At 61.1% G+C, this 18,657-nt stretch overlaps 1 protein-coding gene across 1 annotated transcript in view; it reads left to right on the top strand.

Moving 5' to 3' along the window:
• The window catches only part of RYR1 (ryanodine receptor 1), a gene marked incomplete at its 5' end in the record, with an annotated part of 115,149 nt that overhangs the window by 71,027 nt on the left and 25,465 nt on the right, over nt 1-18,657 (top strand). Inside the window, 19 exon segments of the mRNA XM_033083988.1 lie at nt 476-599; nt 1,469-1,584; nt 2,653-2,720; nt 3,744-3,865; nt 5,626-5,675; nt 5,796-5,856; nt 6,108-6,346; nt 6,961-7,042; nt 7,706-7,836; nt 8,701-9,015; nt 9,971-10,211; nt 11,803-11,890; nt 11,987-12,079; nt 12,898-12,912; nt 14,416-14,586; nt 15,263-15,322; nt 16,168-16,302; nt 17,052-17,164; nt 18,057-18,153. Of these exon segments, the coding sequence (XP_032939879.1) occupies nt 476-599; nt 1,469-1,584; nt 2,653-2,720; nt 3,744-3,865; nt 5,626-5,675; nt 5,796-5,856; nt 6,108-6,346; nt 6,961-7,042; nt 7,706-7,836; nt 8,701-9,015; nt 9,971-10,211; nt 11,803-11,890; nt 11,987-12,079; nt 12,898-12,912; nt 14,416-14,586; nt 15,263-15,322; nt 16,168-16,302; nt 17,052-17,164; nt 18,057-18,153 (2,321 nt within the window).

Raw genomic sequence — 18,657 nt, forward strand, 5'->3', positions numbered from 1 at the left:
TTGGGGTCTCTAATCCTGATTTTGGGGTTCAGGGGGGCTTCAGGGTGTTAATTTTGGGGTTCACTCCTGTTTTTGGGGTTTGGGGGTGTTCAGGGTGATAATTTGGGGTCTCTAATCCCGATTTTGGGGTTATGGGGGGGTTCATGGTGATGATTTTGGGGTCTTTAATCCCAATTTGGCGGTTTGGGGGGGTCTCTAATCCCGATTTTGGGGTTTGGGGGGTTCTAAGTCAGTTTTTGGGGGTCTCTAATCCCGATTTTGAGGTTCAGGGGGGTCTCTAATCCCGATTTTGGGGTTTGGGGGTGTTCATGGTGTTAATTTGGGGTTTCTAATCCTGATTTTGGGGTCTCTAATCCCGATTTTGGGGTTTCTAATCCCGATTTTTGGCTTCAGGGGGGTCTCTAATCCAAATTTTGGGGTTTGGGGGGCTTCAGGGTGATAGTTTTGGGGTCTCTAATCCGATTTTGGGGTTCAGGGGGGGGTTCCCACCCCCTGCTGGTCCCCTACGACACGCTGACGGCCAAGGAGAAGGCGCGGGACCGGGAGAAGGCGCAGGAGCTGCTCAAGTTCCTGCAGCTGCATGGATACGCCGTCACCCGGTGAGGGGGGACCCCAAAAACATCCTGGGGACACCAAAAACATCCTGGGGTACCCTAAAAAAATCCTGGGGCACCCTAAAAACATCCTGGGGACACCAAAAACATCCTGGGGAACCCAAAATACCAGCCTGGGGACCCCAAAAACGTCCTGGGGACCCCAAAAACATCCTGGGGACACCAAAAACATCCTGGGGAACCCCAAAAACCCACCAAGGACACCCCAAAAACCTCCTGGGCACCCCAAAAATATCCAGGGGACCCCAAAATATCCATCTGGGGATCCCAAAAACCTCCTGGGGACACCAAAAACCCACCAGGGGACCCCAAAACCCACCAGGGGAACCCCAAAATACCCACCTTGAAATCCACTGGGGGACCCCAAAATCTCCACCTGGGACACCTGAAATTCCACCCCAAAATATCCACCCTAAAAATCCCCTGGGGACCCCAAAATACCCACCCCAAAAACCCCCTGAGAACCCCAAAATCTCCACCAGGGATCAGGAGGGGATTTTGGGGAGGGGTCTCTGAGTCTGAGGGTGCCCCCAGGGGGGTCAGGGGTTATTTTGGGGAGGGGTCTCTCAGTCTGGAGGTGCCCCAGGGGGATCAGGGGGGGATTTTGGGGTCCCCCAGGGGGGTCAGGGGGGGATTTTGGGGTCCCCCAGGGGGGTCAGGGGTTATTTTGGGGAGGGGTCTCTGAGTCTGGGATCCCCCCAGGGGGTCAGGGTTTATTTTGGGGAGGGGTCTCTCAGTCTGGAGGTGCCCCAGGGGGATCAGGGGTTATTTTGGGGAGGGGTCTCTGAGTCTGGGATCCCTCTAGGGGGTCAGGGGTTATTTTGGGGAGGGGTCTCTGAGTCTGGGGTCCGCAGGGGGCTCAAGGACATGGAGCTGGACACGTCGTCCATCGAGAAGCGATTCGCCTTCGGCTTCCTGCAGCAGCTGCTGCGCTGGATGGACATCGCCCAGGAGTTCATTGCACATCTGGGTGAGACCCCAAAATCCCATCAGGACACCCCAAAAAATCCCTGAGGGACCCCAAAAAATCCTGGGGGGGACCCAAAACCCGGGGGGACCCCAAAATCCCTGAGTGAAACCCCAAAGCTCTGAGTGAAACCCCAAATCCCTGGATGGACATTGCCCAGGAGTTCATTGCTCACCTGGGTGAGACCCCAAAAAATCCTGGGGGACCCCAAAAATCCTGAGGGATCCCAAAAATCCTGAGGGACCCCAAAAATCCGGGGAGACCCCAAAAATCCCGGGGTGAAACCCAAAAATCTGGGGTGAAACCCCAAAGCCCAGGATGGACATCGCCCAGGAGTTCATTGCTCACCTGGGTGAGACCCCAAAACATCCTGGGGACCCCAAAAAATCCTGGGGGACCCCAAAAAATCCTGGGGGACCTCAAAATCCCTGAGGGACCCCAAAATCTGGGGTGAAACCCCAAAAATCCTGAGGGACCCCAAATCCCTGGATGGACATCGCCCAGGAGTTCATTGCTCACCTGGGTGAGACCCCAAAAAATCCTGAGGGACCCCAAAAAATCCTGGGGGGACCCCAAAAAATCCTGGGGGGACCCAAAACCCAGGGGGACCCCAAAAATCCCGAGGTGAAACCCCAAAAATCCCGGGTGAAACCCCAAAATCCTGAGTGAAACCCCAAATCCCTGGATGGACATCACCCAGGAGTTCATTGCTCACCTGGGTGAGACCCCAAAACATCCTGGGGGACCCCAAAAATCCTGGGGGGACACCCCAAAAATTCATCAGGATACCCCAAACCTGGGGGGGACCCCAAAAATCCCGGGTGAAACCCCAAATCCTGGATGGACATCGCCCAGGAGTTCATTGCTCACCTGGGTGAGACCCCAAAAAATCCTGAGGAACCCCAGAAATCCCATCAGGACACCCAAAATCCCATCAGGACACCCCAAAATCCATGAGGGGACACCCCAAAATCCCATTGGGACACCCCAAAATCCCATCAGGACACCCCAAATCCCAGAGGGGACCCCCCAAAACCCCGGGGTCCCCCCCTGAACCCCGTTTTCCCGCAGAGGCCGTGGTCAGCAGCGGGAGGGTGGAGAAATCTCCCCACGAGCAGGAGATCAAATTCTTCGCCAAGGTTTGGGGGATCCCAAAAACGGGATGGGGGATCCCAAAAATGGGATGGGGGATCCAAAAAATGGGATGGGAGACCTCAAAAATGGGGATGGGGATCCAAAAAATGGGATGGGAAACCCCAAAAATGGGATGGGGATCCCAAAAATGGGATGGGGGATCCCAAAAATGGGATGGGACACCTCAAAAATGGGATGGGAGACCCCAAAATGGGATGGGAAACTCCAAAAATGGGATGAGAGATCCCAGAAATGGGATGGGGATCCCAAAAAATGGGATGGGGGATCCCAAAAATGGGATGGGGATCCCAAAACGGGGATGGGACATCTCAAAAATTGGATGGGAGACCCCAAAAATGGGATTGGAGACCCCAAAAATGGGATGGGAGATCCCAAAAACGGGATGGGGGATCCCAAAAATGGGATGGGGATCCAAAAAATGGGATGGGAAACCCCAAAAATGGGATGGGAGACCCCAAAAATGGGATGGAGATCCCAGAAATGAGATGGGGGATCCCAGAAATGGGGATGGGGATCCCAAAAATGGGATAGGGGATCCCAAAAATGGGATGGGACATCTCAAAAACGGGATGGGGATCCCAAAAATGGGATGGGAGACCCCAAAATGGGATGGGGATCCCAAAAATGGAATGGGGATCCCCAAAAACGGGATGGGGCACCCCAAAAATGGGATGGAAAACCCCAAAAATGGGGATGGGACATCTCCAAAAGGGGATATTTGGGGTCTCTATGGGATATTTGGGTTCTCTATGGGATATTTGGGATCTGTATGGGATATTTGGGGTCTCTATGGGATATTTGGGGTTCTCAGTCTGTTTTTGGGGTCCTGTCCCCCCAGATTCTGCTGCCCCTGATCAATCAATATTTCCACAACCACTGCCTGTACTTCCTGTCCACCCCGGCCTGTTTGGGTTCTTTATGGGATATTTGGGTTTTTTATGGGATATTTGGGTTCTGTATGGGGTATTTGGGGTTCTCAGTCTGTTTTTGGGGTCCTGTCCCCCCAGATTCTGCTGCCCCTGATCAATCAATATTTCCACAACCACTGCCTGTACTTCCTGTCCACCCCGGCCCAGGTGCTGGGCAGCGGCGGCCACGCCTCCAACAAGGAGAAGGAGATGATCACCAGGTGGGACCCCAAAAATCCACCCCAAATCCTGGGTGTGGGGTCCCCAAAATCCCAAATCCTTGGTGTGGGGTCCTCAAAACCCCAAATCCTGGGTGTGGGGTCCTCAAAATCCCAAATTCTGGGTGTGGGGTTCCCAAAATCCCAAATCCTGGGTGTGGGGTCCTCAAAACCCCAAATCCTCCTCATGAGGTCCCCAAAACCCCAAATCCTGGGTGTGGCGTCCCCAAAACCCCAAATCCTGCTATGGGGTCCCCAAAATCCCAAATCCTGGGTGTGGGGTTCCCAAAATCCTAAATCCTGGGTGTGGGGTCCCCAAAATCCCAAATCCTGCTATGGGGTCCTCAAAATCCCAAATCCTTGGTGTGGGGTCCCCAAAATCCCAAATCCTGCTATGGGGTCCTCAAAATCCCAAATCTTTGGTGTGGGGTTCCCAAAATCCCAAATCCTTGGTATGGGGTCCTCAAAACCCCAAATCCTCCTCATGGGGTCCTCAAAACCACAAATCCCCCTCAGATCCCTTCCCTGACAAAAATCCCACCCCAAATTCTCATTATGGGGTCCCCAAATCCCCAAATCCTGGGTGTGGGGTCCTCAAAACCCCAAATCCTGCTATGGGGTCCCCAAAATCCCAAATCCTGGGTGTGGGGTCCCCAAAATCCCAAATCCTGGGTGTGGGGTCCCCAAAATCCCAAATTCCCCCTTAGATCCCTTCCCTGGGGATTTGGGGATTTGTGGTTTTGGGGATTTGGGATTTTGTGGATTTGGGGATTTGGGGTTTTGGGTTATTGGGGTTTTGGGGATTTGGGGTTTTGGGATTTTGGGGATTTGTGGATTTGGGGATTTGGGATTTTGGGGTTTTGGGATTTTGGGGATTTGGGATTTTGGGGTTTTGGGATTTTGGGGATTTGGGATTTTGGGGATTTGGGGCATTTTGGATTTTGGGGATTTGGGATTTTGTGGATTTGGGGATTTGGGGTTTTGGGGATTTTGGGGTTTTGGGATTTTGGGGATTTGAGATTTTGGGGATTTGGGATTTGGGGATTTGGGGTTTTGGGGATATGGGGATTTTGGAGTTTTGGGGTTTTGGAGTTTTGGGATTTTGGGGATTTGGGGTTTTGGGATTTTGGGATTTTGGGATTTTGTGGTTTTGGGGATTTGAGGATTTGAGGATTTGGGATTTGGGGTTTTGGGGTTTTGGGGATTTGGGGTTTTGGGGATTTGGGGTTTTGGGGATTTGGGGTTTTAGGGATTTGGGGATTTGGGGTTTTGGGGATTTTGGGATTTTGGAATTTTGGGATTTTGGGATTTGGGGATTTGGGGTTTTGGGGATATGGGGATTTTGGGGTTTTGGGATTTTGGGGATTTGGGGATTTGGGATTTTGGGGATTTTGGGGTTTTGGGATTTTGGGGTTTTGGGAATTTGGGGTTTTGGGGTTTTGGGGTTTGGGGATTTGGGATTTTGTGGATTTGGGGATTTGAGGTTTTGGGGATTTTGGGGATTTGGGGTTTTGGAATTTTGGGATTTTGGGATTTCGGGATTTTGGGATTTTGTGGTTTTGGGGATTTGGAATTTTGGGGATTTGGGGTTTTGGGGATTTTGGGGATTTTGGGGATTTGAGGATTTGGGGATTTGAGGATTTGGGGTTTTGGGGATTTTGGGGATTTGGGATTTTGAGGATTTGGGATTTTGGTAATTTGGGGATTTGGGGATTTTGGGGTTTTGGGGACCCCCCTGACCCCCCTCTTTTTGTCCCCCCCAGCCTGTTCTGCAAACTCGCCGCGCTCGTCCGGCACCGGGTGTCGCTCTTCGGTAACTGGGAGCACTGGGAGGGACTGGGAGGGACTGGGGGACACTGGGGGACACCGGGGGACACCGGGGTGTGACACCAGTGCCACTGTCCCCCCCCAATGTCCCCGTGTCCCCCCCCAGGCACGGACGCCCCGGCTGTGGTGAATTGTCTGCTCATCCTGGCCCGGTCCCTGGATGCCAGGTGGGGACGGGGGGACACCTGGGGGACATCGTGGGGACATTCTGGGGACAGGGGGGACACTGTGGATGTGTGGCTGTGTGTCCCCAATGTCCCCACTGTCCCCAGGACGGTGATGAAGTCCGGCCCCGAGATCGTCAAGGCCGGGCTGTGTCCCTGTGTCTGTCCCTGTGTCCCCAATACCCCTGATGTCCCCAATACCCCTGATGTCCCTGATGTCCCCAATGTCCCCCTGATGTCCCCACTGTCCCCAGGACGGTGATGAAGTCCGGCCCCGAGATCGTCAAGGCCGGGCTCCGCTCGTTTTTCGAGTCGGCCGCCGAGGACATGGAGAAGTTGGGGGAGCAGCTGAGGCTGGGCCGGGGGACCCCGACCCGCGCCCCCACCAAGGGGGTGGCCCAGAATGTCACCTACACCTCGGTGGCACTGCTGCCCGTCCTCACCGCGCTCTTCGAGCACCTGGCACAGCACCAGTTCGGGGACGATGTCATCTGTGAGTGGCACGGGGGACAGGGGGGACAGAGGGGACAGGGACTGGGGACAGGGACAGCAGGGACAGGGACAGGGGGACAGGGACAGCAGGGACAGGGACAGCAGGGACAGGGACAGGGGGAGATGGGGACAGGGGGACAGGAGACAGGGGGAAATGGGGACAGGGGGACAGAGGGGACAGGGGGGACAGGGACAGGGGGAGATGGGGACAGGGGGACATGGGGGACAGGGGGGACAGGGGGAGATGGGGGACAGAGGGGACAATGGGGACAGAGAGAGATGGGGACACAGGGACAGGGGGGACAGAGGGACAGAGGGACAGAGGGACAGGGGGAATAGCGGGGACAGGGACAGGGGACAGAGGGGACAGGGGGACAGAGGGACAGGGGGACAACAGAGACAAGGGGGACAGGAAAACACAGGGACAGGGGGACAGGGGGCACAGGGACATGAGGACAGGGGGGACATGGTGACAAGGGGACAGGGGGACATAAAAGGGAGGTGGGGACAGGGGGTTTGGGAGGGACAGGAGCTTGGGGACACTGGGGACAGCCAGGGGACATCCAGGGGACACCCAGGTGACAGGCAGGTGACAGTGCCACCCTGTCCCCGCAGTGGACGACGTGCAGGTGTCCTGTTACCGCATCCTGTGCAGCATCTACAGCCTGGGCACCGCCCGCGGGCCCCTCGTGGACAGGTGGGACCCCAAAAACCGGGGGGGGGCCCAAAAACTGGGGGGGATCCCCAAAACTGGGGGAGGAATCCCAAAATTGGAGGAGGGATCCCAAAACTGGGGGGACCCAAAAACTGGGGGGACCCAAAAACTGGGGGGGACCCCAAAACCCGGGGGGGACCCAAAAACTGGGTGGGGGACCCAAAACTGGGGAGGACCCAAAAACCGGGGGGGACCCCAAAAACTGGGGGGATCAAAAAACGTGGGAGGGGACCCCAAAAACCCGGGGGGAACCCAAAAACTGGGGGAGGGATCCCAAAAACTGGGGGGACCCCAAAACCAGGGGGGACCCAAACTGGGGGGGACCCCAAAACTGGAGGGGACCCAAAAACCTTGCGGGGGGGGACCCAAAAACAGGGGTGGACCCCAAAACCCGGGGAGGACCCAAAAACTGGGGTGGACCCCAAAACCCGGGGAGGACCCAAAAACCGGGAGGGATCCCAAAACTGGGGGGGACCCAAAAACTGGGGAGGGACCCAAAAGTGGGGGGGACCCAAAAACCTTGGGGGGAAGCCCTGGGCGAGGGCCTGGCCCGCCTGGCTGTGACCATGGGGTGTCCATGGGGTGTCCCCTGATGTCCCCTGAATGTCCCCCGATGTCCCCTGATGTCCCCTGGTGTCCCCACAGACAGCGCCCGGCCCTGGGGGAGTGCCTGGCCCGCCTGGCCGCCGCCATGCCCGTGGCGTTCCTGGAGCCACAGCTGAACCACCTGAACCCCAGTTCGGTGTACAGCACCAAGAGCGCCCGGGAGCGCGCCCGTGGGTGTCACCTGTGTCACCTCAGTGTCACCTGTGTGTCACCTGTGTCACCTGTGTGTCACCTGTGTGTGCCCTGTGTGTCACCTGAACCCCAGCTCGGTGTACAGCACCAAGAGCGCCCGGGAGCGCGCCCGTGGGTGTCACCTGTGTGTCACCTGTGTCACCTGTGTCACACCTGTGTCACACCTGTGTCGCCTGTGTCACCTCTCTGTCCCCAGTTCTGGACCTGCCCTCCCGCGTCGAGGAGCTGTGCCCGGACCTGGCAGTGTCCCCTGTGTCACACCTGTGTGTCCCCTCTCCCCAGTTCTGGGCCTGCCCTCCCGCGTCGAGGAGCTGTGCCCGGACCTGGCAGTGTCCCCTGTGTCACACCTGTGTCACACCTGTGTCACCTCTCTGTCCCCAGTGCTGGGCCTGCCCTCCTGCGTCGAGGAGCTGTGCCCGGACCTGGCAGTGTCCCCTGTGTCACACCTGTGTCACACCTGTGTCACCTCTCTGTCCCCAGTTCTGGGCCTGCCCTCCCGCGTCGAGGATCTGTGCCCAGACCTGAGGGTGTCCCCTGTGTCACCTGTGTGTCCCCTCTCTGTCCCCAGTTCTGGGCCTGCCCTCCCGCGTCGAGGAGCTGTGCCCAGACCTGGGGCTGTCCCCTGTGTCCCCCCTGTGTCACACCTGTGTCACCTGTCTGTCCCCAGTTCTGGGCCTGCCCTCCCGCGTCGAGGAGCTGTGCCCGGACCTGGCAGTGTCCCCTGTGTCACCTGTGTCCCACCTGTGTCACCTGTGTCACACCTGTGTCCCCTGTGTCACACCTGTCCCCGCTGTGTCCCCTGTGTCCCCTGTGTCACACTTGTGTCCCCTCTCTGTCCCCAGTTCTGGGCCTACCCTCCCGCGTCGAGGAGCTGTGCCCGGACCTGCCGTCCCTCGAGCGCCTCATGGGTGACATCGGGGGCCTGGCGGAGTCGGGCGCGCGCTACACGGAGATGCCGCACGTCATCGAGGTGACGCTGCCCATGCTGTGCCACTACCTGCCCCGCTGGTGGGAGCGCGGCCCCGACGCCGCCCCCCAGGGCCCCTGGGCCACCGAGGTGACGGGCCAGCACCTCAACGCGCTGCTGGGCCACATCCTGCGCATCGTGGTCAACAACCTGGGCATCGACGAGGCCTCCTGGATGAAGAGGCTGGCGGGTGAGCGGGGCTGGTGGCCACGGTGGGCAGGCTGGTGGCCCTGGGGGGGATTTGGTGGTCACAGGATGGTTCTGGTGGCCCTGGGTGGGGGTTGGTGGTCACAGGATGGTTCTGGTGGCCCTGGGGGGGGTTCAGTGGTCACAGGATGGTTCTGGTGGCCCTGGGGGGCGGGTTTGGTGGTCACAGGATGGGGCAGGTGGCTCTGGGAGGGTTGGTGGTCACAGGATGGGTCTGGTAGCCCTGGGGCAGTTCAGTCAGTGGTCACAGGATGGTTCTGGTGGCCCTGGGGGGGGTTTGGTGGTCACAGGGTGGTTCTGGTGGCCCAGGGAGGTTCTGGTGGCCCAGGAATGTTTTGGTGGCCCAGGGAGGTTCTGGTGGCCCAGGGTGATCCTGGTGGTCCCGTTGCCCACTCCCCATCCCCGTTGCCCGCAGTGTTTGCCCAGCCCATCGTCAGCAAGGCCCGGTTCGAGCTGGCCCAGGTGGCCCCAGCGCTGTTCTGGTGGCCCAGGGAGGTTCTGGTGGCCCAGGGAGGTTTTGGTGGCCCAGGGCGGTCCCAGTGGTCCTGTTACCCACTCCCCAGCCCCGTTGCCCACTCCCCAATCCCATTGCCCACTCCCCAATCCCATTGCCCACTCCCCGGCCCCATTGCCCGCAGTGTTCGCCCAGCCCATCGTCAGCAAGGCTCGGCCCGAGCTGGCCCAGGGTGGTCCCAGCGCTGTTTTGGTGGCCCAGGGTGATCCTGGTGGTCCCGTTGCCCACTCCCCGTCCCCGTTGCCCGCAGTGTTTGCCCAGCCCATCATCAGCAAGGCCCAACCCAAGCTGGCCCAGGGTTGTTCTGGTGGCTCAGGTGGTCCCAGGGATGTTGTGGTGGCCCAGGGATGTTGTGGTGGCCCAGGGTGATCCCGTTGCCCACTCCCCAGCCCCGTTGCCCACTCCCCATCCCTGTCGCCCGCAGTGTTCGCCCAGCCCATCGTCAGCAAGGCCCGGCCCGAGCTGCTGCGCTCGCACTTCATCCCCACGCTGGGGCGGCTGCGCAAGCGCGCGGGGAAGGTGGTGGCCGAGGAGGAGCAGCTGCGGCTCGAGGGCAAGGCCGAGGGCGAGGACGCCGAGCTGCTGATCCGCGACGAGTTCTCGGTGCTGTGCCGCGACCTGTACGCGCTGTACCCGCTGCTCATCCGCTACGTGGACAACAGCCGGTGAGACGGGGACACTGGGGACAGCAGGGACATTGGAGACATTGGGGACATTGGGGACTTTGGGGACACTGGGGCTGTGCCGCGACCTGTACGCGCTGTACCCGCTGCTCATCCGCTACGTGGACAACAGCTGGTGAGACGGGGACACCAGGGACAGCAGGGACATTGGGGACCTTGGGGACATTGGAGACACTGGGGACATTGGAGACATTGGGGACACTGGGGACATTGGGGACATTGGGGATTGGGGACATCAGGGATTGGGGACACCGGGGCTGTGCTGTGACCTGTACGCGCTGTACCCGCTGCTCATCCGCTACGTGGACAACAGCCGGTGAGACGGGGACAGCGGGGACAGTGGGGACATTGGGGACATTGGGGACACCAGGGATTGGGGACACCGGGGCTGTGCTGCGACCTGTACGCGCTGTACCCGCTGCTCATCCGCTACGTGGACAACAGCCGGTGAGACTGGGACAGCGGGGACAGTGGGGACATTGGGGACATTGGGGACACCAGGGATTGGGGACACCGGGGCTGTGCTGCGACCTGTACGCGCTGTACCCGCTGCTCATCCGCTACGTGGACAACAGCCGGTGAGACGGGGACACTGGGAGGGGACATTGGGGACATTGGGGACACTGGGGACATCGGGGATTGGGGACATTGGGGCTGTGCCGCGACCTGTACGCGCTGTACCCGCTGCTGATCCGCTACGTGGACAACAGCCGGTGAGACGGGGACACTGGGGACATTGGGGACACTGGGGACATTGGGGACATTGGGGACACCGGTGCTGTACCGCGACCTGTACGCGCTGTACCCGCTGCTGATCCGCTACGTGGACAACAGCCGGTGAGACGGGGACACTGGGGACATTGGGGACATTGGGGACATTGGGGACATTGGGGACACCAGGGACATTGGGGACATTGGGGACAGCAGGGATTGGGGACATCACCAGGGTGGCCTTGGGGACACCAGGGGGGCTTGAGGACAAAGCCACAGTGGCCACCGGCACCAAACCCTGGGGACCCAGCCATGGTGGCCATGAGGACCCAGCCATGGTGGCCGTGGGGACTCGTTAATGGTGGCCATGGGGACTCAGTGGTGGCCATGGGGACTCAGTGGTGACCATGGCGACCCAGCCATGGTGGCCATGGGGGTGGTGACCCAGTGGTGGCCATGGGGACTCAGTGGTGGCCACAGGGACTCAGTGGTGGCCATGAGGACTCAGTGGTGGCCACAGGGACTCAATGGTGGCCATGAGGACCCAGCCATGATGGCCCTGGTGACCCAGCCATGGTGGCCATGAGGACCCAGTGGTGGCCACAAGGACTCAGTGGTGGCCATGAGGAGCCAGCCATGGTGGCCAGGGGGGTGGTGACCCAGTGGTGGCCATGGTGACCCAGTGGTGGCCATGGGGACTCAGTGGTGGCCATGAGGACCCAGCCATGGTGGCCATGGTGACCCAATGGTGACCATGAGGACTCAGTGGTGACCATGAGGACCCAGCCATGGTGGCCATGAGGACCCAGCCATGGTGGCCATGGGCGTGGTGACCCAGCGGTGTCCCCCGGTGTCCCCCCAGGGCCAAGTGGCTGACGGAGCCCAACGAGGACGCCGAGGAGCTTTTCCGCATGGTGGGCGAGGTTTTCATCTACTGGTCCAAGTCCCACGTGAGTGGGGGGTCCAGGGGGGTCCCTGGGGGATTTTTGGGGGTCCCACGGGGATTTTTGGGGGTCCCTCACCCCCTTTTTGTGTCCCCCCCCCAGAATTTCAAGCGTGAGGAGCAGAATTTCGTGGTGCAGAACGAGATCAACAACATGTCCTTCCTGACGGCCGACAGCAAGAGCAAGATGGCCAAGGTGGGGTTTGGGGGGTGGGGGGACCCCAAATTGTCACCACCCCCCCTGCCTGGCACCGCCTGTGACCCCAGAGAACCCCAAACCCCCCGGGCTCTGTCCTAGACAACCCCCAGACCCACCTGGGATCCCTAATTCATCCCAAAATCCATCCTGGGACCCCTAATTCACCCCTAAAATCCATCCTGGGACCCCAAAATCCAACCTGGGATCCCTAATTCACCCCAAATCCTCACCTGGGACCCCTAACTCAGCCCAAATCCTCACCTGAGACCCCTAACTCACCCCAAAATCCAACCTGAGACCCCTAATTCACCCCAAAATCCATCCTGGGACCCCTAATTCACCCCTAAAATCCAACCTGAGACCCCTAATTCACCCCAAAATCCATCCTGGGACCCCTAATTCACCCCAAACCCTCACCTGAGACCCCAAATCCTCACCTGGGACCCCTAATTCACCCCAAAATCCGACCTGGGACCCCAAATCCTCACCCAGGACCCCAGACCCACCCAACCCCGGCTGTTCCCATCCCAAAGCCCCAGCCCTAACGGTGTCCCCATGTCCCCAGCAATGTCCCTTTGTCCCTAATGCTGTCCCCAGCGCTGTCCTCGTGTCCCCAGCGGTGTCCCCAGCGCTGTCCCCGTGTCCCTAACGGTGTCCCCCTGTCCCCAGCGATGTCCCCAGCGCTGTTCCCATGTCCCCAGCAATGTCCCCCTGTCCCCAGCGGTGTCCCCAGCGCTGTCCCCGTGTCCCTAACGGTGTCCCCCTGTCCCTAACTCTGTCTCTTCTCTCCCCTCGGCTGCGGGTGCTGCTCCCAGTCTGGAGACGCGCAGGTTAGCGGGGAGGGGGCGGGGAGGGGGCGGGGACTGTCCCCGTGTCCCTGTTCCTGTGACAGTGTCCCAGTGTCCCCGTGTCCCCATGTCCCTGTCCCTGTGTCCCTGTGACAATGTCCCTGCTGTCCCCGTGACCCTGTCCCTGTGTCCCTGTTCCTGTGACAGTGTCCCAGTGTCCCCGTGTCCCCATGTCCCTGTCCCTGTGTCCCTGACCCTGTGACCCTGTCCCGGTGTCCCCATGTCCCTGTCCCCGTGTCCCCAGGGTGGCAGCTCGGAGCAGAAGCTGTCCCTGTGACCCTGTCCCTGTGTCCCTGTCCCTGTGTCCCTGTCCCTGTGACAATGTCCCAGTGTCCCTGTGTCCCTGTCCCTGTGTCCCTGTGTCCCCATGTCCCTGTGTCCCTGTTCCTGTGACAATGTCCCCGTGTCCCCGTGTCCCTGTGACAATGTCCCTGCTGTCCCCGTGTCCCTGTCCCTGTGTCCCTGTGTCCCCATGTCCCTGTGTCCCTGTTCCTGTGACAATGTCCCCGTGTCCCCGTGTCCCTGTCCCCAGGGCACTGGCTCGGAGCAGGAGCTGTCCCTGTCCCTGTCCCTGTGACCCTGTGACAATGTCTCCATGTCCCCAGGGTGCAGGATCAGAGCAGGAGCTGTCCCTATGTCCCTGTCCCTGTGACAATGTCCCCGTGTCCCCAGGGCACCGACTCAGAGCAGGAGTGTCCCTGTGTCCCTGTCTCTGTGTCCCTGTGTCCCCATGTCCCTGTCCCTGTCCCCTGAGCGCCGGCTCGGAGCAGGAACTGTCCCTGTGACCCTGTGACAATGTCCCCATGTCCCTGTGTCCCTGTCCCTGTGTCCCTGTGTCCCTGTGTCCCTGTCCCTGCTGTCCCTGTGTCCCTGTGTCCCTGTGACAATGTCTCCATGTCCCCAGGGTGCCGGCTCGGAGCAGGAGTTGTCCCTGTCACCCTGCCCCTGTCCCTGTGACCCTGTCCCTGTGTCCCTGTCCCTGTGTCCCTGTCCGTGTGTCCCAGTGTCCCTGTCCCCGTGTCCCCATGTCCCTGTGTCCCCAGGGTGCTGACTCAGAGCAGCGATCGTTACTCGGTGCACACCTCGCTCATCGTGTCCCAGTGTCCCTGTGTCCCTGTCCCTGTGACCCTGTGACCCTGTGACAATGTCCCCATGTCCCCGTGTCCCCAGGGTGCCGGCTCGGAGCAGGAGCGCTCCAAGAAGCGCCGCCGGGGCGATCGTTACTCCGTGCACACCTCGCTCATCGTGTCCCTGTGTCCCTGTGTCAGTGTCCCTGTGACCCTGTGACTCTGTGACAATGTCCCCATGTCCCCATGTCCCCAGGGTGCCGGCTCGGAGCAGGAGCGCTCCAAGAAGCGCCGCCGGGGCGATCGTTACTCGGTGCACACCTCGCTCATCGTGTCCCTGTGTCCCTGTCCCTGTGTCCCTGCTGTCCCTGTGTCCCTGTGTCCCTGTGACAATGTCCCCATGTCCCCGTGTCCCCAGGGTGCCGGCTCGGAGCAGGAGCGCTCCAAGAAGCGCCGCCGGGGCGATCGTTACTCCGTGCACACCTCGCTCATCGTGGCCACGCTGAAGAAGATGCTGCCCATCGGCCTCAACATGTGCTCGCCCGCCGACCAGGAGCTGATCGCGCTGGCCAAGGGCCGCTACGCCCTGGTGGGTGACCAGGACAGCCTGGGGACAGCTTGGGCACAGCCCTGGGGGGACAGCCTGGGGACAGCCTGGGGACAGCCTGGGGGCACCTTGGGGACACCCTGGGGCCTGGGGACAACCTGGGAACCCCCCGGGGACAGCCTGGGAATCCCCTGGGGTTTGGGGACACTCCTGGACACAGCCTCAGGGTTTGGGGACACTCTGGGGACACCCTGGGGACAGCCTGGGAACCCCCTGGGGACAGCCCTGGACACAGCCCTGGGGGGACAGCCTGGGGCCTGGGGACACTCCTGGACACAGCCCCGGGGTTTGGGGACACTCTGGGGACCTGGAGGGTTTGGGGACACTCCTGGACACAGCCCTGGGGTTTGGGGACACTCTGGGGACACCCCAGGGTTTGGGGACACTCCTGGACACAGCCCTGGGGTTTGGGGACACCCTGGGGACAGCCTGGGGACAGCCTGGGGTTTGGGGACACTCCTAGACACGACCCGGGGTTTGGGGACACCCTGGGGACACTTCTGGACACAGCCCCAGGGTTTGGGGACACTCTGGGGACCCTGGAGGCTTTGGGGACTCCCCCTGGAGTGTCCCCTGGGTGTCCCCTGGGTGTCCCCTGAGGTGTCCCCTGTGTCCCCTGGGTGTCCCCTGAGGTGTCCCCTGTGTCCCCCCACTGCAGAAGGACACGGACGAGGAGGTTCGGGAGTTCCTGCACAACAACCTGCACCTGCAGGACAAGGTGAGCTGGCACCTGTGGCACCTGTGTCACCTGTGTCACCTGTATCACCTGTGTCACCTGTGTTACCTGTCCTGTGTCACCGTGTCCTCAATGTCACCTGTGTCACTGTGTCACCTGTGTCACCTGTCCTGTGTCACTGTGTCCCCAATGTCACCTGTGTCACTGTGTCCTGTGTCACCTGTCCTGGGTCACCGTGTCCCCAGTGTCACCTGTGTCATTGTGTCCTGGGTCACCTGTCCTGGGTCACTGTGTCCCCGATGTCACCTGTGTCACCTGTCCTGGGTCACCATGTCCTCAATGTCACCAGTGTGTCAATGTGTCGATGTCCCCAATGTCCCCAGGTGGAGAACACGGGCAGTGCCCGCTGGCAGATGTCCCCAATGATGTCCTCAGTGATGTCCCCAATGATGTCCCCAATGCTGTCCCCAGGTGGAGAACACGGGCAGTGCCCGCTGGCAGATGGCCCCACTGATGTCCCCAATGATGTCCCCAATGTCCCCAATGTCCCCAGGTGGAGAACACGGGCAGTGCCCGCTGGCAGATGGCCCCAGTGATGTCCCCAATGATGTCCCCAATGTCACCTGTGCTGTCCCCAGGTGGAGAACACGGGCAGTGCCCGCTGGCAGATGGCCCCAGTGATGTCCCCAATGATGTCCCCAATGTCCCCAATGCTGTCCCCAGGTGGAGAACACGGGCAGTGCCCGCTGGCAGATGGCCCCAGTGATGTCCCCAGTGATGTCCCCAATGTCCCCAATGTCCCCAGGTGGAGAACACGGGCAGTGCCCGCTGGCAGATGGCCCCAGTGATGTCCCCAGTGATGTCCCCAATGTCCCCAATGTCCCCAGGTGGAGAACACGGGCAGTGCCCGCTGGCAGATGGCCCTGGTGCGCCAGGCCGGCCGGGACGAGGACCCTGCCAGCCCCGAGCAGGTCGTGCGCCGCGTGCAGGAGGTGTCGGCCGTGCTCTACCACCTGGAGCAGGTCTGGGGGGGCTGGGGGGGCTGGGTGTGCCCAGGTGGGTTTGGGGGTGCCCAGGTGTGCCCAGGTGGGTTTGGGGGTGCCCAGGTGACCCCCAGGTGTGCCCAGGTGGGTTTGGGAGTGCCCAGGTGGGGTTTAGGGTGCCCAGGTGAGGTTCAGGTGTGCCCAGGTGTGCCCAGGTGTGCCCAGGTGCGCCCAGGTGTGCCCAGGTGACCCCCAGGTGCCCCCACAGACCGAGCACCCCTACAAGTCCAAGAAGGCCATGTGGCACTTTGGGGGTTCAGGTGTGCCCAGGTGGGTTTGGGGGTGCCCAGGTGAGGTTCAGGTGTGCCCAGGTGTGCCCAGGTGGGTTTGGGGTGCCCAGGTGACCCCCAGGTGTCCCCACAGACAGAACATCCCTACAAGTCCAAGAAGACCATGTGGCACTTTGGGTGCTTTGGGGGTCTCAGGTGGGTCTGAGGGTGCCCAGGTGGGTTCAGGTGAGGTTCAGGGGTGCCCAGGTGACCCCCAGGTGTGCCCAGGTGAGGTTCAGGTGTGCCCAGGTGTGCCCAGGTGACCCCCAGGTGCCCCCACAGACCGAGCACCCCTACAAGTCCAAGAAGGCCGTGTGGCACTTTGGGGGCTCTGGGGCTCTCAGGTGGGTTTGGGGATCTCAGGTGGGTTTGGAGGTGCCCAGGTGTGCCCAGGTGGGGTTCAGGTGAGGTTCAGGTGACCCCCAGGTGTGCCCAGGTGACCCCCAGGTGTCCCCACAGACCGAGCACCCCTACAAGTCCAAGAAGGCCGTGTGGCACAAGCTCCTGTCCAAGCAGCGGCGCCGCGCCGTCGTCGCCTGCTTCAGGATGACGCCGCTGTACAACCTGCCCAGGTGGGACTGGGGGCACTGGGAGGGACTGGGGGCACTGGGAGGGACTGGGAGGGACTGGGGGCACTGGGAGGGACTGGGAGGGACTGGGAGGGACTGGGAGGGACTGTGGGGGTGGGCACAGGTGACCCCAGGTGACCCCAGGTGACCCCAGGTGACACACCTGTCCCCAGGCACCGGGCCTGTAACATTCCCGGGTGAGCCCAGGTGAGCTCAGGTGTGCCCAGGTGTGCTCAGGTGACCCCAGGTGACCCCAGGTGACCCCAGGTGAGGTTCAGGTGTGCCCAGCTGACCCCAGTGACCCCAGGTGACACACCTGTCCCCAGGCACCGGGCCTGTAACATGTTCCTGGGTGAGCTCAGGTGACCCCAGGTGTGCTCAGGTGACCCCAGTGACCCCAGGTGACCCCGGGTGACCCCAGGTGACCCCAGGTGTGCCCAGGTGACCCCAGGTGACCCCAACTGAGGTTCAGGTGACCCCAGGTGACACACCTGTCCCCAGGCACCGGGCCTGTAACATTCCTGGGTGAGCTCAGGTGATCTCAGGTGACCTCAGGTGAGGTTCAGGTGTGCTCAGGTAACCCCAGGTGACCCCAGTGACCCCAGGTGACCCCAGGTGACCCCAGTGACCCCAGGTGTGCCCAGGTGACCCCAGGTGACCCCAGTGACCCCAGGTGAGCTCAGGTGACCCCAGGTGTGCCCAGGTGAGCTCAGGTTAGCACAGGTGACCCCGGGTGACACACCTGTCCCCAGGCACCGGGCCTGTGACATTCCTGGGTGAGCTCAGGTGACCCCAGGTGACCCCAGGTGACCCCAGGTGACCCCAGGTGACCCCAGGTGTGCCCAGGTGACCCCAGGTGACCCCAGGTGACCCCAGGTGACCCCCGTGTCCCCAGGCACCGGGCCTGTAACATGTTCCTGGAGTCGTACCGGCTCTCGTGGCTGGGCCGGGAGCAGCCGCCCTTCGAGGACCGGATGATCGACGACCTGTCGGTGAGGGACGGGCTTGGGGACATCCCTGGGGTTTGGGGACATTCCTGGGGTTTGGGGACATTCCTGGGGGGTTTGGGGACATCCCAATGATCGACGACCTGTCGGTGAGGGACGGACTTGGGGACATTTCCAGGGGGTTGGGGACATCCCTGGGGGGGTTTGGGGACATTCCTGGGGGGTTTGGGGACATCCCAATGATCGACGACCTGTCGGTGAGGGACGGGTTTGGGGACATCTCCAGGGGTTTGGGGACATCTCTGGGGTTGGGGACATCCCAATGATCGACGACCTGTCGGTGAGGGACGGGCTTGGGGACATCCCTGGGGGTTTGGGGACATCTCCAGGGGGTTTGGGGACATCCCTGGGGTTTGGGGACATCCCTGGGGGTTTGGGGACATCCCAATGATCGATGACCTGTCAGTGAGGGACGGGTTTGGGGACATCTCCAGGGGTTTGGGGACATCTCTGGGGGGTTTGGGGACATCTCCAGGGGGTTTGGGGACA

This window comes from Catharus ustulatus, chromosome 34 (genome assembly GCF_009819885.2).
Source record: "Catharus ustulatus isolate bCatUst1 chromosome 34, bCatUst1.pri.v2, whole genome shotgun sequence".
Lineage (NCBI taxonomy): Eukaryota > Metazoa > Chordata > Aves > Passeriformes > Turdidae > Catharus > Catharus ustulatus.